Here is a 22251-nt window from a genome sequence, read left to right as displayed (position 1 = left end):
TATATTTGGTCAAACATTTAATTTGTCACTCCTAATGCCTTGGCAGGACCAGACCACCTGATCTCACAAGCCTTATACGCCAGTGGGCAAGATGTTCCCTAGCCCTGATCTAAACAGTACCAGGAATGGTAAATAAGTAATAAATAAATATACAAGCCCATGTTTTTGTTCTTCACATAATTTACACAAATGACAACTAACTGTTCAAAGCAAAAATTATAACACTCAAAGTTGGAGCTTATAACATATGTAGAAGTAAAATATATAACAAAGGACAAAGAAGGGTGTATAAGCAGAATTACACTGCTGTAACAATTGTGACATGTGAAATATGAAGCAAAGCATAAAGTGTTAGATGTGAGGTATGAAAAAGAAAGGGTGAAGCAGGAAGTCTGAATATTAGGGATGACATGTGAAGTATGAGGAGGTAAAATGTTCACTAATGAGTTAAGGATGTACATTGTTAGACCTAGAGCAACTAGGTCTAAGAGAGAGAGAGAGAGAGAGAGAGAGAGAATATGAAAAGGGACTTTGCTAAAAAGCCACTAGATGAAATAAAGTGGGACACTGAAATATTCAATTAGCCTAAGAGAAGGCAGGAAAGGAATAGAAAACAAAAGGAAGAAGAAAACCAAACAAACGGAAAATAAACAGCATGATGGTAGACTTGCTACCATCTTTTCCTTAAGACAGATGCTGCCACACTGCACTAACCTGTAACATGCAGTAACTTGCTGTTTGGACATCTCCAGTCCTATCGACGTAACTCTCCATTAAGTCCACTCCATCTTTAGTAAGGCCTGTAAGCAGAATTCCTTCCAAATTTCCAGCCTCTTTCATTTCATTGGTCAACTTTTCGATGTATCTATTTAACTGGAAAATTCAAAGTGAATTTTCTGAAGCAATCCATTTTACTATATCTCTTGTCCTTTAAAACTTCTACATTGTGGAACGATTTTATTCTTAATAGAAAATATTGTAAAACAAAAGCCCCTGCAAACATCTAGATGTATGATCTCTAAGTCTTCGCATCTAATATAAATTACAATTCAGCGTTCATGATCATTTAATTTTTTTTAAAAAAAGGGAAGGCATTTCTGTGTTTGATAATCCTATATAATAAAAGGCTAATATGCAAATCAACTGAACGGGGGAACTACCGGTCGCTATGACGCACACTGACCATTAGGGGGCAGACGCTCAATGCAGGACCTGCCCCCTGGTGGTCAGTGCACTCCCACAGGGGGAGTGCCACTCAGCCAGAAGCCCTGAGTCCAGCTCATGGCTGGCAAGTGCAGCAGTGGTGGCAGGAGCCTCTCCCGCCTCCATGGCAGCGCTAAGGCTGTCCAACTGCCAGCTTAGTGGGGAGGGGGCCTAAGCCGCCAGTCAGACATCCCCCAAAGACTCCTGGACTGTGAGAGGGCGCAGGCCAGGCTGAGGGATCCCCCCCCCCCCCCGAGTGCATGAATTTCATGCACCGGGCCTCTAATTATTCTATAAAGAGTATAGGTCTACTGTTATAAATTTAAAGAGAACTGTCCTTATTATTCTGCAAAGTTCTTGCTGCCTATTATAGTAGGATGCAATAGAATCATAGAATCTTGGTGGAAAGAGACCTTCAAGATTATAAAAAATAACCATCTCTTGTAAGGTCTTCGCAGACTTCATTCCTCCCCAAACTCTAGTCAAGATTTCTCTATATTTCCTCAGCACTTTTTTCATTATTATAGCACTTAGCACATTGTAAGACTAGCCATATATGTATTTCTCACTATATATAGCATATGTATTCAGTACCTACTTTACTGCATTAGGAAACAGAGGGATCCCTTTATAGCATCCCTAGGAGGTGAGTTTAACATCTTTATCTACTGACCAATCTCAATCCCCAAAACAGGAATAAACTAAAATATTAAGTCAGCATTATTTTAAAAAGTAAATTTACTTATAACATACATTTAAAATATTTTAATCTAATAAAGAGATTATTTACTTTGCAGAAGAATTTACACACACACACACACACACACATATATATCTAACTCACATATATATTTATAAAGATCAATTTCTCAATCCAGTAACAATAAATATTAATCACTTCAAACATGGAATTAAATCTAGTTCTTACCTGACTATCACTAAGGAATTTACAAGCAAATGCCACTCTGTCACGGACAGCAACTTTGTTTTCATACTGAAAAGAAGAGAAAAAGCAAGGAGTTACTTGTAGGTGCTATGAGTTTTAAATATTCGAAGACTAAGTATTTTATATACATAAAATATAATTATATTTTCAAAGATATTAATAAGTTATTGTGTATATATTGACAGAACCACTGATCCCCTAAAATGCCTTTTTAAAATATATGTTTTATTGATTTTTTTAGAGAGGAAGGGAGAGGGAGAGGGATAGCGAGTTAGAAACATCAATGAGAGAGAAACATCGATTCAGCTGCCTCTTGCACGCCCCCTACTGGGGATGTGCCCGCAACCCAGGTACATGCCCTTGACTGGAATCGAACCTGGGACCCTGGAGTCCGCAGGCCGACGCTCTATCCGCTGAGCCAAACCAGCTAGGGCCTAAAGTGCCTTTTTAAAAATAAAAATAATTTTTTCAATTATGGTTGATACTCAATATTGTATTAGTGTTAGGTGTATGGCATAGTGGTTAAACATTTATATACTTTATGAAGTGATCCCCCATAAGTCTAATTACCCACCTGACACCGTACATGGTTATTCCAATATTATTGAGTGTATTTCCTATGCTTTACTTTACATCCCCATGACGATTTTGTAATTATCAATTGTTACTTCATTAATCTCTTCAGTTTTTTCATCCAGTTCCCCAAGCACCTCCCATATGGCGACCATCAGTTTGTTCTCTATATGTAAGAGTGTTTATTTTGTTTTTTAGATTCCATATGAAAGCAAAATCATATGGCAGTTATCTGACTTATTTCATCTAAGATGACTTACTTAATATAACTCTCAAGAAATGCTCTGCTAAAGTTACTGTCTTATGAAGTAAAAATTTATCTCTTAAATATTGATCAATTCAGTTAAAAAAATTCTAGTTCAGTCTTATAAATCTCCAGCAGAATATAAACAATGATGTACAGTTTGTCAAGTTTAAGATGCCATGTATTCCTTCCATCACAGAAACTAGTTTGGGGGAAACCAACAAGTCTAGGAAATCTGTGAATTACCAGTGAATATACTAATATGAATATACTAGGACAGATTTAGAAAAAAAAAATCAACACATATTTCTAAATACAAAATGATAAGTTTTAAAACATACCTTTATAAATAAACACACACAATTTTGTGCCTATAGTAAAATACTATTAGGTGGTTTGTGTCAAAATTTTCAGAGGCATAGGATAAATACTTAAATTTGTGTGAACTTGTCAACACTGTAAAACAATATTTTGAAAAATGCTTACTATGACTGAGGTACAATTAATTTTGTGTTAAGTGAAAAATTGCTTAAAGGTGGAAAAAACCCTATTTCCATTAAAGTCATTCATTCTATGAATTATAGTTTTCCTCCTTTAAACAAAACACCACTTCAGTCGATACATATCTTAATACATTTTCGCAAATATAAAGTATTTTCAAGGGTTCTGCCCTAAAGAGGGGAACATGTTTGATACAAGCTGGATGTAACTTTTAGTTTCAGTTTCATGTGTTAAAATTTTTTTTTTTTTAATATATTTTATTGGTTTTTTACAGAGAGGAAGGGAGAGAGATAGAGAGTTAGAAACATCGATGGGAGAGAGACATCGATCAGCTGCCTCCTGCACATCTCCCACTGGGGATGTGCCCGCAACCCAGGTACATGCCCTTGACCGGAATCGAACCCGGGACCTTTCAGTCCGCAGGCCGACGCTCTATCCACTGAGCCAAATCGGTTTCGGCGTGTTAAAATTTTTTATCTGAAAAGAGTTATAAATATTATCTGTCCCACTTTACAGTTGAGACAAAACTAAAATCCCTAAAGTTAAGGTAAGTGTAGCAGAGCAAAAATTCAGACCTTTATCTTTTGATTTCCCAAGTCAGTACCTTTTACTAGATTACTGCAACTTAACAATTTTTAAAAAGAAAAACATTAATTATAATTATTTACACATTAAATATAATTAGGTACACTCTTGAAATAGTTTGGAAAGATGATACTCAAGGTAAAATACCCCTACCTAATAAACCAAATTTAGCTATATGAAAAGAAGGATCTTTATAATAGGTTACTTAATTTAAAATACAGAATTTAATATTTAAACAATATACTTCTCTATCAATTCAAAATTTGAACAATCCATTTCTTTTTCTAGTCCTTATCACTCTCCAGTACTTCCTGAAAGTATCATTTTATTTCTTCCAGATGCAAAATTTAAAGTCTTCTATTTAACAAAAAAGAGTACTAATAGTAAAAACAAAAAGAACCCCAATATGCTCTCGGATATTAACCTGAGTTATCAGAAAAGTCCAATTGCAAATTATTTAAAATAATGGACAAAATCTATAAACTAAGGAACTGCCAAAATGGATACTAACATTTATTAAAATTTTCATTGAGACCTCAATAAAATACATGATTTTATAAATTTTTAGGGAATAACATTTAAATCAATTATTCAAGCAATGTGTATTTTATAAAAAATGCTATAATGTCAAAAAGAAATAAACTTTCATGTCAGCAAGCTCTTCTTGGTGCTAGAAAGAAGCCCAACAGAACAAAGAAAGTTGTGGTACTGATGTGAAGTTTAAAACTCAAAAACTAAACTGATAAGCAAATCTCACTTTATTCTTTCTTTCTCAACATTGTGATAAAGAACCTATGTGGTTATTGTGGTCATAGGTGGTTAAAGCAGAGGAGGAAAAAAAAATAGCAATGAAAAGATCAAATAATGAAAAAATGAAATAGCCACTGTAAGTAGTGTGATCATATAATTTATCTTCTAAACTAGAACATGTCTGAGAATGACAAATACTAAGTCAGATAAGATGCGGTCATCTGGATCATGTGTTGATCATGTGTTGGTTCACTTAACAAAAATGAGAAACATACACACACTTTTAAAAATTATATTTCAATATAAAATTTATGTTTATATAGTTGTAGAGTTCTGGAGCTCAGTTCTTAAGCTAAAGGATAAAATTCTATTCCTTCTATGTCTGTAAATTATATTACTAAAATTATTTTAAAAATCAAGTTTAGTTTGCTATCAGCTAACTCTAGGTTGGCAGTCACATTCAAGAATAGCTGCTCCAAAGATGTTTAAGATATTTTATTTTAAATAATAGAAAATGCATCAAACTGTAACAGTATTTTTATGCAAGACATTTGAAAATTTTATCAAGCTAGATAAAAACTCCTATCTTAAAAAGAGAGCCTTATGAAACAGAAATTAGCTTACCAATACTCCATCATAAGATCCCGCTTCACTTGTCAGAAATGCAAACATGACACACAGATATGGGTTGTTTAATTGTAATCGTAGAGTGCTGCACATTTCTCTCCAAAGGGAGTTCTTCTCATCAGTATAACCCGATAAAGCCATTGCTACCACATTGAGATTCAGATCACCTGCATATTAAAAACAACCAGCTAATCAAAGTGATCTAAAGCTTAATACTGCCTTCTTTTAGTTCTTAAACCATAAACAAATAAAGGTCAGAGATTGAATTTTATATGCAAAAAAATAAGCTCACTAGAATAAGGGTTTTGATTCAGGCTGGAAAATTTGAAAAGAACTACAAGCAAAAATTTCCATTCTTTTTTTTTTTTTTTTTAATATATTTTATTGATTTCTTACAGAGAGGAAAGGAGAGAGATAGAGAGTTAGAAACATCGATGAGAGAGAAACATCAACCAGCTGCCTCCTGCACATCTCCTACTGGGGATGTGCCCGTAACCCAGGTACATGCCCTTGACTGGAATCGAACCTGGGACCTTTCATTCCGCAGGCCGACGCTCTATCCACTGAGCCAAACCGGTTTCAGCGAAAAAAATTTCCATTCTTATAAAACTTTTGTCCATATTGCAAATCCTATGAACGACAAGTACCTCTTAATTTTCAAGTCCTCATACCAGGCAGGTTCCTATAACGTATGTTACTACTCAGGAACTAACTGAAAAAAAAGTGAAGCCACCCTACCATTTCAAAGCATTGATAGTAAATATTACTATATCTTGGGACTGTAATTCTCAAAATAATTTTGTTCTCCTATTCCAGTGATAGCGAACCTTTTGAGCTCGGCCTGTCAGCATTTTGAAAAACCCTAACTTAACTCTGGTGCCGTGTCACATATAGAAATTTTTTGATATTTGCAACCATAATAAAACAAAGATTTATATTTTTGATATTTATTTTATATATTTAAATGCCATTTAACAAAGAAAAATCAACCAAAAAAATGAGTTTGCGTGTCACCTCTGATACGCGTGTCATAGGTTCGCCATCACTGTCCTATTCCTAAATACATAATGCATATATTTATGTTTTAACTACAAGGTAATAAAAACCAATATTTCAGCATTCTTATTATAGTATTATACTTTTAAATTTTCTAGGGCAAAACTATCAGTATTACCACATTTGAAAAAAAAGCATTTGTTACAAACACTCTTTTAAACATTTATTCTTGGAATTTATGTGGCTGCTGATAAGCTGCTAACCTAGAAGTCAACCCTATGGCTGTCTAGACTTCTAACAAGTTTAGCATCAAAAGAGAAAACTAAATTGACCTTTAACTTTTACTCAAGTATTTTTACATTTATCATAGCAGTTTTGTTTTCTGATCCTAATTATTTTCTTTCTTTTTCAAATAAAACAGGATTTCCCACCTTATGTCCTTAATAGCCTTGTTCTTAATTTCTATAATCACTTTCCTCAAGTACTTTGTGCTTGCTCTCTGCCTACTATTTAAAGACTTTAATAATTAATACCAAAAAAAGGGAATATCTTCTTTGAATCCTGCTTAGAACAAATTATTTCCAAATGGAAAGGAATATTAGATTCAGAGCAATCTTTCCTTTAGTTCTTAACTAAAATATTAAAATCACTAGAATGAAATTTTCCCCTACTGTTAGTAGGGGTGTTCAAATCTACCAATATTCCACATGATAGGAAAGTATCATGCTCTCAGGTCACAGCAAAATTCTAATTAGAAATGGCTTTAAATGTCAATTGTTTCCCCCATCACCAAGTCTTCTTTTATTGATTGATTGATTTAGAAAGGAGAGAGATAGAGAGAAAGAAACAAGGATTTATTGTTCCATTTACTCATGCATTCATTGGTTGCCTTTTGCATGTGCCCCGAACAGGGATTGAACCTGCAACTTTGGTGCATAAGGATGATGCTCTAACCAACCGAGCTACCTGGCCAGGGCATCACATGTCTTTTATTGCAAATTCAAATGGGGAAGACTTATAACAAGAATGAAGAAATAGATGCCAATCTGAACAAAACATTAGCTTTTTCAACTTTTAGTGTGCAAGTAAATATATTACAGTTAATTTCATGTTTTTCTCTCTGGTACAACAAAACTGTAAAGGTTTCTAAGTGGACCAGCAAACAGAAATTAAGTTTTCTGACTACTCAGAAATAATTTGCCAAGTATATTAAAAATCAGTAGCTATATACATTCTGGGCATTTTCAAGTGATATGAAAACTGATAAGAAAAAAACTGAATTTTTGGGCCCTAGTTGGGTAGCTCAGTTAGTTAGAGTTGCCCTAATATACTAAGGTTGTGGGTTCAATCCCTGTTCTGGGCACATATAGGAATCAACCAATGAATGCATAAATAAGTTGAACAATAAATCAGTATCTGTCAGTCTCTCTTTCTCTTCCCCTCTAAAAATATTAAAATAAAATTATGTGCTCACTTCGGCAGCACATATACTAAAATTGGAATGATACAGAGAAGATTAGCATGGCCCCTATGCAAGGATGACATGCAAAAATTAAAATAAAATTAATCAATAAAAATAGTTTAAAGAGAAAAACTGAATTTCTGGATTAAGATTTCTTTCTCTAAGTATTCCTTTGCAAAATATTAAACTAAAACTTTATCACATTTCACTGTTTATTCCTTTCTAAAAAATATTAAGTGGGAATTATGTTTAAATCATCAGACTCAAGTAGAAAAACTTCTGCAAATCAAAAATGTCATTTTTATAAGAATCTACAGTCTAACTAAAAATGTGTAGAGTTTCCTAAAAGTCAACCAATAACTATTCAAAAAATAAAGTCTATATATATAAAACCCTAAGCAACCAGTCAACCGAACAACCAGACAACTGGCCGGTTGCTATGACACACACTGACCACCAGGGGACAGACGCTCAACGCAGGAGCTGCCCCCTGGTGGTCAGTGTGTCCACACAGCGGGAGTGCCGCTCAGCTGACCGACAGGCACCAGATGCCAGGCTCACGGCTGGTGAGCGCAGCTGCAGTGGCGCTAGCCTCTCCCACCTCTGCGGCAGCGCTACCAAGCGGCAGCAGGCGCAGTGGGGCTGGGATGAATGGGAGAGGTACAACGCCAGGCCCAGGCTCGGGCTCCTCCCTGGCTGCCTGCCGTTTCACACAGTACTACATCCCCCGAGGGGTCCCAGATTGCGAGAGAGCACAGGCCAGGCTGAGGGACCCCACCAGTGCACAAATCCATGCACTGGGCCTCTAATATAAAATAAAATACACTCAAATGTTCACCATAAAAATGCTTGCAAACTAAAGTAGTCTTAATCTCCAAGAAAATACATTTTTAAACTGTACTTGAGCTATTTTTAAAAGAAAAAACTTTGAAAATGGACACATTTGAGCATTCCTTAAAGGACAATTAAGACACATTTTCTTTTTTACAGACTTAAACCAAGGCATAAATAAAAGGGAAGAGCTAATGTTTATAGATACAGTACTGTGCTAATTTCTCTTTCAAAAAAATTTACACGAAAATATTAACTGATTAATGTTTTGAAAGTTGTATCTTTTTTTAAAAAAGGAATCTATGAACTGCAAGTACCGTAGAATATAACCCAATACCTTTTTCTGAAGATGCCCCTTCATTCAGGATTTGGATTGCTCGTCGAATATCCAAGTTGAACAATGCCACAGCAGCGGCTCTCTCCCATTCCCCTTCTTGTACCAGGGAGTTCAAAAATGGCCCTACATCTACATCTGTTCCTTTCTTAATCCACCCACAAAGCTGTAAAGCTAAGATTCTTTCTTCATTCAAATTCTGTATATCAGTTTGCTTATCCAATCCACTCCAATTATGTCTGGTGTTTTCCACCATTCCTAAAACGAGAAACATTTTTATATTAATTGCTTTATTATTTATTATTTTTAGTGACTTTATTGAGGTTACATTGATTAATAAAATTACTTAGGTTCAAGGTGTTCAATTCTATAATACATTATCTGCATCTTGCACTGTGTTCACCACGCCATGTCATGTCTCTTTCCACACCATTTATACCCCCTTCACACCCTCTTTTACCTCCCCCGCTCTCATTTCCCTCTGTTAATAACCATATTGTTGTCTATTTATGAGATTCTTTGTGTTGTTTTTTTAATGTATTTTATTGAGTTTTTACAGAGAGGAAGGGAGAAGAATAGAGAGTTAGAAACATCAATGAGAGAGAAACATCAACCAGCTGCCTCCTGTACACTCCCAACTCTAACTAACTGAGCTACCCAACTAGGGCCTGCAACCAAGGTACATGCCCTTGACCGGAATCGAACCTGGGACCCTTCAGTCCGCAGGCTGACACTCTATCCACTGAGCCAAACTGGTTAGGGCGGTTTTTGTGTTTTTATTCTTCCTTGAAATATATTGTCAGTTTTACAGATAAATATTTCAACATCAGATTTTGAATATTCAATTTCTCAGCCATAATTTGATAGCATAAATATAAAATATGCCACAAAGAAAACATACTTTAAATATTGCTAAGTGCAACAGCATCTTGAATTATCAAAAAGAGCTTTTGGAATAAGAGTCATTGCTTGATAGTCTAAGCTGAGTCACTGCTTCAGAGAAGCCTCCCTGGTCAACTAATGTAAAATAGGGTGCCATCTGCTATTATCTTACTTACCACTGTTTTCTCTATTTCCTTTAGCACTAACATAAGCTCTCCTCTTTTTTAAAAAAATTCATTTTTTAGTCTCTTTTCTTATTAGAACAAGAGCTCCAAAAGAGCAGGCATTTTGTCTGTTTTATTTGAAAGGTATCCCTGGTGCTTGAGTTCCAACAGATGCTCACCATCTATGCCTCCTCCCCTGGTTTCTGTCTGTCTCTCTTTCTATGTATATACATATACATTTACATTTACATTTACATATACATATGTATAGATATGGAAAAATGAGATCATAAACATCAAAGTATTTTGAAAGTTTAAGGTAAGTACTAAAGCTAAAATACGATAAGAATGATTTGAAGTCCTCCTTCCCTTTAAATCAGAAGACTTTATATTCTCATTCTCTTTTCATGAGAAATCTAAATAAACTCTTGTAGCATTATTTAAATTGCAATCAAGGTTGTTGATCCTATGATACTTGGTACCAAATAAAGGTTAAATAAATGAATAGAAAATTTAAGGACTCTATTAATTGCAACTCAAATTCTTCAATGTTCTAGAAAGTTTTACCACCAAACTTCATGAAGAAGTCCCAAGATGAGTTATTTGTAAAATTTTTAAAATTTAAAAAATAGTTAACTAATACACTTGAAATTACTTATTTTTAACCTTACTATTGGGAACTATTGTCAGTATAGGTCAAGGAGTTAGAGGAAAGAAGACTTCTGAAAAGAGAACTCCTGCCCATTGAAATGAGGAAAGCATTCTGCTCCATTAGCAACCATGATGGAAGTCATATGAGACAAAAAATCACTTTTAGCTTTAAAAAGTGAAATTTTAAAAACTATGAGAAAATTTTGAATAATTAAATAAAATAAAATAGGTTACTTTTCCAAATTTATATTGTTTAGATAGAATGTAAATTTCAGGTAAAACAAACTGCAAATGTACTAAGGTATTTATTTTCATATTGCCCCTATAAATTTTGGATTACATGATGATATTTAATAAATGGTAAAATAACAATTTTAAACAAGTGAACAAAAAGCGGCCATTTATTTTTCAAATGATTTCTCAATTTCTTAGAGTTCTTATTTTACACAACTTTTGTCATGAAATAGAGATCAATATATATGAATCCAAAGAGTTCACTGCTAGAAGGTGGAAAAGTGTGTCATGTATTTTGGCTGCTCAAAGATGTTCTTACTGCTCGATAACTATGCTATAAGTAATTAGGGATATCAAATAAGCAATGTGATATTGTGGATTTTTAAGAATATAGTCATATTATGATTTTTAACATGTGTGGATTTAATATCCAGTAAACAAATATGAACTTTATTACTGAATGAAATAAATTTGTATGTGAACTTTTTAAAAATGAATTTCAAATATATGATTTTAACATCTCACTGAAAAAATTAAAATCTAGTTATGCATGTTATGCAATTCTAAATGATGAAATTCTATCCCCCAAATTTGAGATTGCCATATACTATCTAATAACAGACAAACATGGTAATTAACCGTACCTCTGACACGCTTCCCATTGGCTAATCAGGGCGATATGCAAATTAACTGCCAACCAAGATGGCGGCCAGCAGCCAGGCAGCTGAAGTGAACAGGAGGCTTGCTTGCTCCAGTGAAGGAGGAAGCCAAGGTTCCCCGCCTGCCGCTGCTGGGCTCTGAGTTGCACTCTAAGCAACTATGTTGCAATTATAGAAGCGAAACAAAACCCAGAAATCTGATTTCAGCCATCAGAGCTGGAGCAACCAGGACCGAAACAATGTTGCAATTATAGAACCCAAACAAACCCTAGATTCCTGCTTTCAGCAGCCGAGGCCTCAAGCTGGAGCCGGCCTCAGAGCTAAAGCTGGCTCTCAGCTCCAGTGACAGCCATAGAAGGTAAATAAATCCCAGAATAAAAGAAAAAAAGAAAAAAAGGAGAGGTTGGGAGCTTCAGTCGCCCGCCAGCCTGAAAACGGCCCTCAGCCCCTCACCCAGACTGGCCAGGCACCCCAGTGGGGACCCCCACACTGAAGGGGGTGTGACCAGCTGCAAACAACCATCATCCCCTCATCCAGGCTGGCCAGGAACCCCAGTGGGGACCTCCACTCTGAAGGGGGTGCGACCAGCTGCAAACAGCCATCAGCCCCTCACCAAGGCTGGCCAGGCACCCAAGCGGGACCCCCACCCTGATCCGGGACACCCTTCAGGGCAAACCAGCCGGCCCCCACGCGTGCACCAGGCCTCTATTCTATATAGTAAAAGGGTAATATGCAAACTGACCCTAACAGCAGAAAGACTGGGAATGACTGGTCACTATGACACACACTGACCACCAGGGGACAGATGCTCAATGCAGGAGCTGCCCTCTGGTGGTCAGGGCACTCTCACATGGGGAGCTCTGCTCAGCCACAAGCCAGGCTGACGGCTGCCAGTACAGCGGTGGTGGTGGGAGCCTCTCCTGTCTCCTCAGCAGCGCTAAGGATGTCCGAATGCAGTTTAGGCCTGCTCCCCGCTGGCAAGTGGACATCCCCCGAGGGCTGCCGGGCTGCCAGAGGGATGTCTGACTGCCAGTTTAGGCCCGATCCCCCGGGGAGCAGGCCTAAACCAGCAGGTGGACATCCCCTGAGGGGTCCCAGACTGCGAGAGGGCACAGGCCGGGCTGAGGGACCCCTCCCCCCTACAGTGCACAAATTTTTGTGCATCGGGCCTCTAGTATATGAATAATAGAATCAACATTTTATTGACGGTTGCAAGAGAAACAAGTTCACTTAAACATTAAAAAACATTTTTTAAAAATTTGTTTCAAGTCCTAGACAGTTTGGCTCAGTGGATAGAGCATCGGCCTGCAGACAGAGGGGTCCCAGGTTCGATTCCGGCCAAGGGTGCATGCCTGGGTTGCGGGCTCGATCCCCAGTCGGGGCGTGCAGAAGGCAGCCAATCAATGATTCTCTCTCATCATTGATGTTTCTATCTCTCTCTCCCTCTTCCTTCCTCTCTGAAATCAATAAAGAAATATATTTTAAAAAAGAAAATGTGTTTCAAATACTACACCAGCAATAAGACACTTTGCTATTTGTACATATTAATATGTTGCACTTTTACACCTATATAAAAACAAAGAAGTAAAATTATGCAGTATTTTTAAGCACATTTTGTTGTTAAAAACACTAAATCCTAGCTATTTTACCCTTTCAAGTAATTCTGAATAGGTAAGTTCTCTAGATCAGTTTTCATCATGTTGGATGAAAAGCTGACCGAAATTTATTACACAATTTTCTATCTTAAAAGGAAGAAATTATACCTATTGAGAACACTGTAAAAACTGCTCTACAAGACTGTACAAGACATTCCCTCGGAGCATGCATTCTTGTCATATTGTTGATTTCAATACTTAGTCCGTCCAATAAACTAGCCTCTTTGATCCTTTGCTTCCTTATCTCCAGTGGTCAACACCTCCAAGATTTTACCCACTTTCATGGACACTCTTCAAATTGTCCTCCAAAAGAGCCAATTTTTTTTTTTTTATCACCCAAGGATATATTTTAATTGATTTGATTTTTAGAAGAGAGGGAAAGGGAGAGAGAAACATCGACTGGTTGCCTCTTGTATGCACCCGGACTGGGGATAAAAGCGCAACTTAGGTATGTGCCCTGATCAGGAATCAAACCTGTGACCTTCCAGTGCATGGGACAATGCTCCAAACAACTGAGCCATCTGGCCAGGGCCAAAAGAGCCATTGTCTAACCCAGCCGTGGGCAAACTACGCCGGATCAGTTTGAAATGAATAAAACTAAAAAAAAAAAAAAAAAAGACCGTACCCTTTTATGTAATGATGTTTACTTTGAATTTATATTAGTTCACACAAACACTCTTTCCATGCTTTTGTTCCGGCCCTCCGGCCCAGTTTAAGAGCCCATTGTGGCCCTGGAGTCAAAAAGTTTGCCCACCCCTGGTCTAACCACAACCTCAAAGTCTTCTGAAAATCTAATTTCCTATGCTTCAACCTCATACTCTCTTGACCACTCATAGTTTTACAGTCTTTTTCTCCCATTTTCCTCTCTATCCAAGCTAGATTCCAAGGGTCAACAATTGAGTCGTTCTCTTAATTCTCTTGCCACACTGCCCTTTATTCTTTCCTCTGGTAAAACATTTCTCCACAATCTTCCCATGTTTCTCAAGACAACTCTCTCTGCTCTTCTCCCCATCTTCTCTAGACAACCTTCTTGCTCTTTTTCAACAAGCAAACCTACTATATTGAAAAAACAGGAGTCATCAGGTAGCAAAGCCCTCAGCTCTTGTCATTGAACCTTAAACAAACTGCGTACCTTTCCCCTTTCCCTCTGGCTAATATGGAGGTGTACATACTCATATCTAAAGCTTTGGATCTCTTTCTCACCCATTCCTAGAAATTTTGCTCTTCACCTCCTTATCTCCTCATCTTCAACCTCTTTCTTTGGGTTTTTTTCCCATCAGCATTTAAACATACTTAAATGAAGCCCATGTTCAAAACAAAAACAAAGCAATACAAAAGTCCTCTTTGACCCCAAATTCACCTGCTGCTACTACTACTACTGTATATATTTTTATCCTCCTTCATCTAGTCAAATTTCTTGAATTATGTAAAATGGATGACTTTACTTCTTCAACCTAATCTAAATTTCTTGCCCCCTGGATATCTCCATCTAACTATCTCGATTCAATTTATTCCTAAATAAAATTCTTACTCTTCTCAAATACGCTCTTCCTATGTGATTCCTATATAATTAATGAATACCAGTATTAAACCAGTTTCCTAAGCTAACTATGTTATCTTTTCACTTTTCCTTCTCCTCCATCCCCTTTATCCAATTAATCATTAAATTGTGTCCCAATCTCTAATTTATCCACATTTCTCTAGCTCCTCTGCCACTAACCTTGGTAAGAACACCATCATATCTTTCCTGATTACTGTGGCTTCTCTGAGGTCCCTACCATCAATCTTGATCCTCTTCAATTCATTCCTCACAGTGACAGCTATAAAACACAATCTAATTGTCACTATTCTTTAAAATATTTCCTTGGTTTCCCCTTGTTACAGGATAAATCTCCCTAAATTATTACCATGAGTTACCCATTGCTTACTTTTCTAATATCCATTCTTTCTTCACTTTCTCTCACATGCTCTGTTCCAGCAATACCTGCATATGCTATGCTCCTTCGCCTTGGGGCTCAGGCATATGCTGCTCCCTGACTGGACTTTGTCTTTGCCTTTACCTCCTCCAGGAAACCTTCTCAACACCTACAAACAGATCAGGAATTCTATATATAATTGACTGTTCTTCTTCATGTTATAACTGCCTGTTTTAGCTATCTTGTTCAGTATCCATAACTGATATCTTGTTCATAATTATGTCTCCAGTTCCTAGAACAATTCTTAGCACATAGTGAACAAGTAATAAATATTTGCTGAATGAGTGAATAAATTTACCTCATATTGTAGTAAGAATTCAAGTAACATGGAGAAAGCAATTGGCATGATGTCTAATTCATAGTAAGCACTAAATATATTTGCCACCAAAGTTTAAATATAGCTGTGTTATAATAAATTTGATTAAATTATGGTGGGCAAGATGGCTCAATGTATAGATTATGTGTTAAATTATTAACACAGAATGGTATTTTATTAATACAATGGTATTAGAGATACCATTAGAGAATGGAGTATGGCCAGATAAAAGATTGAAACCTAGGAATGCTATCTTTGACAGTCATTTCTCTACTACTTTTGGGTTGTACAAACAAAAACATATAAGCCAAACCAAACAAAAAGCTGAAGGTCTAGTCTAGCAATGAGGAAATCTTTCCAAAGGTAGTTGTTGTTTTTTTTTTTTTTTTTAGTTTGGGTAAAGACCACTTGACTTAAATCATGATACTCAGTTTGTCTCTACTGTACCAAAACCACAGATATTCCACCTTCCCTCTTGCTTTTCCTCAGAGGTAGTTGGGTGGGTTTTCCCTAAACATATCAAAATATATCAAAAACAATAATAAACCTCAGAGTAACTGAGAATGCAATGTGGCCTGATCTACTTTTTAGATAAAATACTAAAAATTTTATAAACTCCATGTTTAATTCTTTGCAGGAGTAGTTCTAAAACCATGAACCTCGGTATTCAGGTTCATTGACAGGGGTAATACAGTATATCTGTCCTTTTACTTATATTAATAAAAAGTGGAAGTTTTAAATTGAAGTCACTCATTTTATTATTTATAATAAAAATTACTTTTTTGGTGGAGAGCTAATGAGGAAGAGAAAGGGGCATCAATGTGAGAGGAAACGGCAATCGGTTGCCTTCCGTACACTCCCCAACCAGGGATCAAACCCACAACCCAGGCATGTGGCCTGTCCAGCAATCTAACCTTCCTGGCAACCTTTCAGCACACGTGACAATGCTCAATCACCTGAGCCACTCCAGCTGGACTGAACTAAAGTTGACAGTCCTTTTAAAAATTATAACAGTTTAATCAAAATACTTAACCTACTCTTAAAAATAGCACTTTACTTAGTATTATTTTTATACTATTGAAAGTCGTATTAAAATCCAAGTTGGATTTATTACTTCTGCTAACACTCTGACTAAATAATGTGAACTTTTCTAGCAGCTTGAATTAGGCCCAAATGTGATTGCTAACAAAAGCTAGACATGGAATCCTCATTTGGCGAGATGATTGTAGTATAACCTACAGTTTAATTTCAATAAAAACATTAAAGAAGTCAGTAGAAAAAAATAGTAAGTTTGGCTCTTTTGTCTTCTTTATTTTATTCTTCAATAGTCTATCAATTTCAATCCTATAGTAATTCACACATTCAATCAGCAAGGACTATTTCAGGTAAGGGTCCTTTAAGTAAGGCCATACTTGGTGTCAATTACATATAGACCTTGCCATTAGATAGCTAAGTGAAAGTAAGCAACAAAATAAAAAGGGGGCTTCTTCAATGAGAAATTTAGTTTTTATAAACGCAAAGTAGTATAATAAAATTTTAACTAACAACCAGGATCCTATAAATCATCTAATATAATACCTCTAAAAATGGGTCTTCATAAAAAACAACAATTATGTATTTAAGTCAACAATTTACAAAAATATTTACTCAAAACCCAAGAGAAAAAAAAAGTATTTATTTATACTATCCTAAAGTACACAAATGGGGAAATATAAAAGCACAAAAATTATGAACATATTGCAGAAAATAGAATTTTCTTACCCAAAGATGATTTTACAATTGATTTAATTCCTGCATAAACCAATGATCCTTTGTTGCCTGGAGATTTCTGGTCCATATCTTCTGTATACTGCTTCATGAGTATTTAAATGCATAGGAAATACTAGTAATAATACATAATAAAATATCTCAAAGCTAAATTTATTTTGATTTGAAGCCAATTCATAATAGGCGTCAGAGCAAGCAAGGTGGTTTTACTCTATTATGGAGTTATACTTTCTTCCTCCTACACAATCTGCAAAGCAGTATTTCAAGTTCTACAGTTTTAAACAATTTTAGTTTGTAATTTTAGCATTATATAACTTGTATTTGCATATAAAACATTCAGTATATTTATAGACTGACCTTTCAATAAACTTCAAGAACATTTCTACCTGATTCATCTCAAAATTCTTAACACAAAGGATATAGTGCAGAGTATACCAGAGTGACTTGAGCTGTGGATCTTCATTTCCAGCTAAAATATGGTTTCTCCACACTTGTTCTGTATCAAGTCCGTACCTTGATAAAGCCCGAAGGCGCATCTTCGTTGCTATATCTTTTTCTAAAGAATTAGCATTTTCTTCTTCTGTACATTCATACAAATGACGACCACAAGCCCACATTAAAGATGTAATTGGGCTCCAGGCAAGAGATATCCTTTCAAAAACAGTGAAGTCAGACATTGTTCGGTTGGGAGTTACAACTATCATTCGATTTTGACTTGTCGGATGCCAAGCAAAGGAAGCAATGTAATTGTCACAAGGTTGCACACTTCTTTCAATTATTGTGGGTTCAGTTTCATCCCCAATGGGAGTGGGTGTGTGTTGCATATCATATAATCTAATAATATTACTATCCCTTGTTAAAGTGGCAAGCAGACCAGTCCTAGTTGGACACCATGCAACTTTTGTTAAGGGTTTTGGTTGCTCAGTCAGAGTCAAAACTGGCTTCTCAAATTTCCTAAGATCCCATATTGCAACCTGACCTTCATAGAAGGAAGCAACACGATCATGGAAGTATGGGTCTACTGTCACCCCCTGAACAGCTTTTGTATTTACAAACATCTTTTGGCTTGTATTCCGAAGATCAAATATGGCTAGGTTACGATGCATACCAGCAAGGAGAAGTTTCTGGTCCCGTGGAAGCCAACAAAGAGAGAGACAAGCATCATTCTGTCCTAATTCATAAAGTGGTTTTGTTACTAATAATGTTGTTTCAGTTTCACCTGCTGAAAGTCTCACTTTTTCCATGGGGACTATATCAGGAGTATATTTGCTGCAGATATCCCAAATCAGCACTGAAAAATCAGCTCTATGTTTATCTAGACCAGCAGCAAGCCAGTTACTATCCAATGGATTCCATGCAAGGGTATTGCATTGTCGTGCATGTTTTGGAACAAATTCTTTTCCTATCAAATCTCTGAACTTTGAGTTGTGATCTTGACCAAGACTTGTAAGTACAACTCGACCATTTGCTTGTCCAACTGCTAGGAGACATTCAGGATCATAATTGAGATACCAAGCAACACATTTCATATAGGGTGTATCTGAATTTATTGATAGCAAAGTAGCCGCAGAGTCTTCGGATAAACGTAAAGATCCAGCTTTGAGTTCCGAATTCACAGTAGATTCCACATGATAAAGGCTCAGTTCTGAGTCACATACAACAAATCTATCAACCTGGTGTGGTGCCCACAATATATCAGGTTTGGTACCGCTCATGTTTATTGATGTGCTCAAAGTGTCCAGTCAGGTCCATTCACTGAATATCTGTTTAAAAATGAAAAGTTTAAATGTTAACAAAATATAATTCTAAGTTGAAAAAACTATTCAGAAAGTCAGGAAATACAGGTACTCTGTTTTTAAATGTATATATAGTTCTTCTATCTGCTATGAATCCAAGATAATATTTAATGATAAAAGGGGGGGGGGGGGGGGACTTCCTCCAATAAGATGACTGGTAAAAATCTGAGCACTCCACTCTGGCTTTATTTCCCAAGATCAATTATCTTAATTTCACTGTTACTAGTACCTTCAATTTAACCTCAGGGTTAAAATAACTTCAGTGTGGTGAGAAATTAATAAGTATCATCTAGTTGAAGGGGGTAACATTTTAAGGAGTTATAAATCATGTTTAGATCAGTACTATCCATTTGTACTTTCTGCAATGATAGAAATGTTCTAAGTCTGTACTGTTCAATATGGTAGCTACTAGCTACATGTGAGCCACTGAGCCCAAGAAATATGACTAGTAAAAATTTTAAATTTTATTTAATTTTAATTAATCTATATATATAAAAGCCTAAGCAACCGGTCGACCGGCCAGTAACTATGGGGCAGACGCTCAATGCAGGAGCAGAAACCATAGGCATGGAAACATGGAACAGACTGATGAATCTCAGAGGGGAGAGGGGACGGGGGAGGGCGGGAAGAGATTAACCAAAGATCTTATAAATTATGTATACTAAAGGCCTAGTGCACTGATTCGTGCACCAGTGGGGTCCCTAGGACTGGCCTGCGGGGATCGGGCCAAAACTGGCTCGATCCCCCAAGGGATCCCAGATTGTGAGAGGGCACAAGCCAGGCCGAGGGACCCCACTGGTGCACATCTGTGCACCGGGCCTCTGGTTTTAATATAAATGGCCACCATGATGCAGATTTAAAGTGCAATGCCACTAGTAAGACACAGGTCTCTTCCTCAACTTTCAACAAGAAGCAGCCCTACTGCAGAATAAACACTGGAATGTATTGAATAGAATTGAGTTCTATTCCTAGCTCTAACATATGTATATTAGCTATAAGCCTTAGAAAGGCCTTTGTGTTTGGGTCCTTTACAATATACACCTATACAATATAAGAGATGGTTTAGTTTAGGGTTTCTCAAACTTCAGTCATTCATGTACCACCTGTGTGGTTATTTAATAGTTTTCTTTAAATTGGCACATTTTAAAATCTGAAAATTTATTTTAACCTCATCATAAGGTTCATGAATTATAGGTATGATATTGCTAAGTATATTTTTCCTAACATACATTAAAATAAACATATAACTATTCAAAATACTTAACTGGCCCTAGCAAGTGTTGCTCAATGATTTGGGCATCGTCTGTGCACCAGCAATTGAAGGTTCAATTCTTGGTCACGGGCACATGTCCGAGTTGTGGCTCAATTCTTGATAGAGGGCATGCAGGAGGCAGCCAATCAATGTTGTGCTCTCACACCAATGTTTCTCTCTTTCTCTTTCTCTCTCTCCTCTCCTCTCTCTCTCTCTCCCTCCCTCCCTCCCCCTCTAAAAATCAATAAACTATTCTTTTTATCTTTTAATATATTTTTATTGATTTCAGAGAGAAAGGAAGAGGTAGAGATAGAAATATCAATGTTGACAGAGAATCATTGATCGGCTGCCTCCTGCAGGCCCCCTCCTGGGGACCGAGCCCGCAACCCAGGCATGTGCCCCTGACCGGAATCAAACCCGGGGGCCCTTCAGTCCGTGGGCTGATGCTCTGTCCACTGAGCCAAACCGGCTAGGGCTAAACTATTCTTAAAAAATTAAAAAATACTTGACTATGTTTTACCTAAAATCATCCTGTTTATGACCAGTAGTACACAAATTGCACTTTGGGAAACTGAATTAAGTAATCACTAGAGGCATTTTCAGTTTTCATTTCTATAAACTTTATCAAAATGAGATTTTTAAAAAGATATTCTAGTATCTTAAGCACAAACTAAAAATAGCTATGTTAAAATAATAGTTTAGTAATAAAAGCTACTTACACAAATATAAATGTCTGCTTCTAACCAAATCTGGCTAGAGCAAATTATAGTCTGGATTAAAAATGAAGACAATCTTCATTACAATTGGTATCTTTACATTCATGTCAGTTCTTAAAGGGTGAAGCTACAGTTCATTCATATCTCTAGATATAGAGCCTGGCACAGACTCCTAATAAAGATATACTAAATAAATTCAACTCAAACGTACTTGCTTTACTTTTTGATCTTGTAAAAGTTTCAGTCAGAAATTGTCAGTCTAAAATTTCAATAGACTCAAAATTTAGATGACTGGGAAAAACACTTTTGAGAATTTGTATGTTGGCTTATTTCCTTCCTTAACAGATCTGAAGCCCAAGATCAATCATTTCAATTACATTCCTGTCTGCATCCTCTATTTCTTCACTTCTGTGCCAGTTTGAGTTTGCCTTCAACCTTAGACCAACCCAATTATTACTGTCCTCTTCCCTCCACTCAGCTGCTGAGTGCCAAAGTTCTGCAGACTGACCCCATAAGAAATTAAGGTATACAACAATGTCTAGCTTGTGGTGTTGGTTCAGCAATTGCTTTATTCACTTTTCTTCTCTGGCTTTCATCAAATTCATCTTCATACAGTATCACAGTGATCTTTTAAAAATACAAACCTAAGCAGGTTATCCAACCCTTGCTTAAAACTCTATAATGGTTTCTAAATGCTTTTACTAGAACTCCAAATATTCAACATAATTTTTAAAACCCCACATGCTTTGACCTCTATCTATTGCTCTGGCCTCAATGTACACCATTCTCTTTGAATGTTCTAGCTACATGGTCTTTCTAGAATATAAACAGCCCCTCCATTCTTTTATTTTCATATATATATATATATATATATTTTATTGATTTCAGAGAGGGAGAGGGAGAGAGAAACATCAATGATGAGAGAGAATCATTGATCCGCTGTCTCCTACACACCCCCTACTGGGGATCAAGCCTGCAACACGGGCATGTGCCCTGACCGGGAATTGAACAGTGACCTCAACCACTGAGCCATGCTGGCCAGGCAAGCCCCTCCATTCTTCCTTTTCTTCTTGGCCAAATTAACACTTGCTCAAGCTTGACATCAACCATCCGCTATCCCACCACAGTCTA

The 22251-nt window shown here is 36.6% G+C and overlaps 1 protein-coding gene and 1 non-coding gene across 2 annotated transcripts in view; one reads left to right on the top strand and one right to left on the bottom strand.

Moving 5' to 3' along the window:
• The window catches only part of MIOS (meiosis regulator for oocyte development), a 37363-nt gene that overhangs the window by 8880 nt on the left and 6232 nt on the right, over nucleotides 1-22251 (bottom strand). The window contains exons 3-8 of the mRNA XM_070424321.1: nucleotides 17778-19119; nucleotides 17351-17449; nucleotides 9056-9310; nucleotides 5427-5596; nucleotides 2132-2197; nucleotides 715-873 (exon numbers count right to left, since the gene is read on the bottom strand). Coding sequence (XP_070280422.1) covers nucleotides 715-873; nucleotides 2132-2197; nucleotides 5427-5596; nucleotides 9056-9310; nucleotides 17351-17449; nucleotides 17778-19071 — 2043 coding nt within the window. The 5' untranslated portion in view covers nucleotides 19072-19119. The remainder of the gene's footprint in view (nucleotides 1-714; nucleotides 874-2131; nucleotides 2198-5426; nucleotides 5597-9055; nucleotides 9311-17350; nucleotides 17450-17777; nucleotides 19120-22251) is intronic.
• On the top strand, nucleotides 7892-7998 carry LOC139017071 (U6 spliceosomal RNA). The gene has a single exon (XR_011472760.1). It is a non-coding gene; the product is annotated as a U6 spliceosomal RNA (small nuclear RNA).

Source organism: Myotis yumanensis, unplaced genomic scaffold (assembly GCF_028538775.1).
Source record: "Myotis yumanensis isolate MYYU_CA2020_CCGP unplaced genomic scaffold, mMyoYum1.0.hap1 SCAF_9, whole genome shotgun sequence".
Classification (NCBI taxonomy): domain Eukaryota; kingdom Metazoa; phylum Chordata; class Mammalia; order Chiroptera; family Vespertilionidae; genus Myotis; species Myotis yumanensis.
This window is presented reverse-complemented; position numbering and strand designations above follow the sequence as displayed.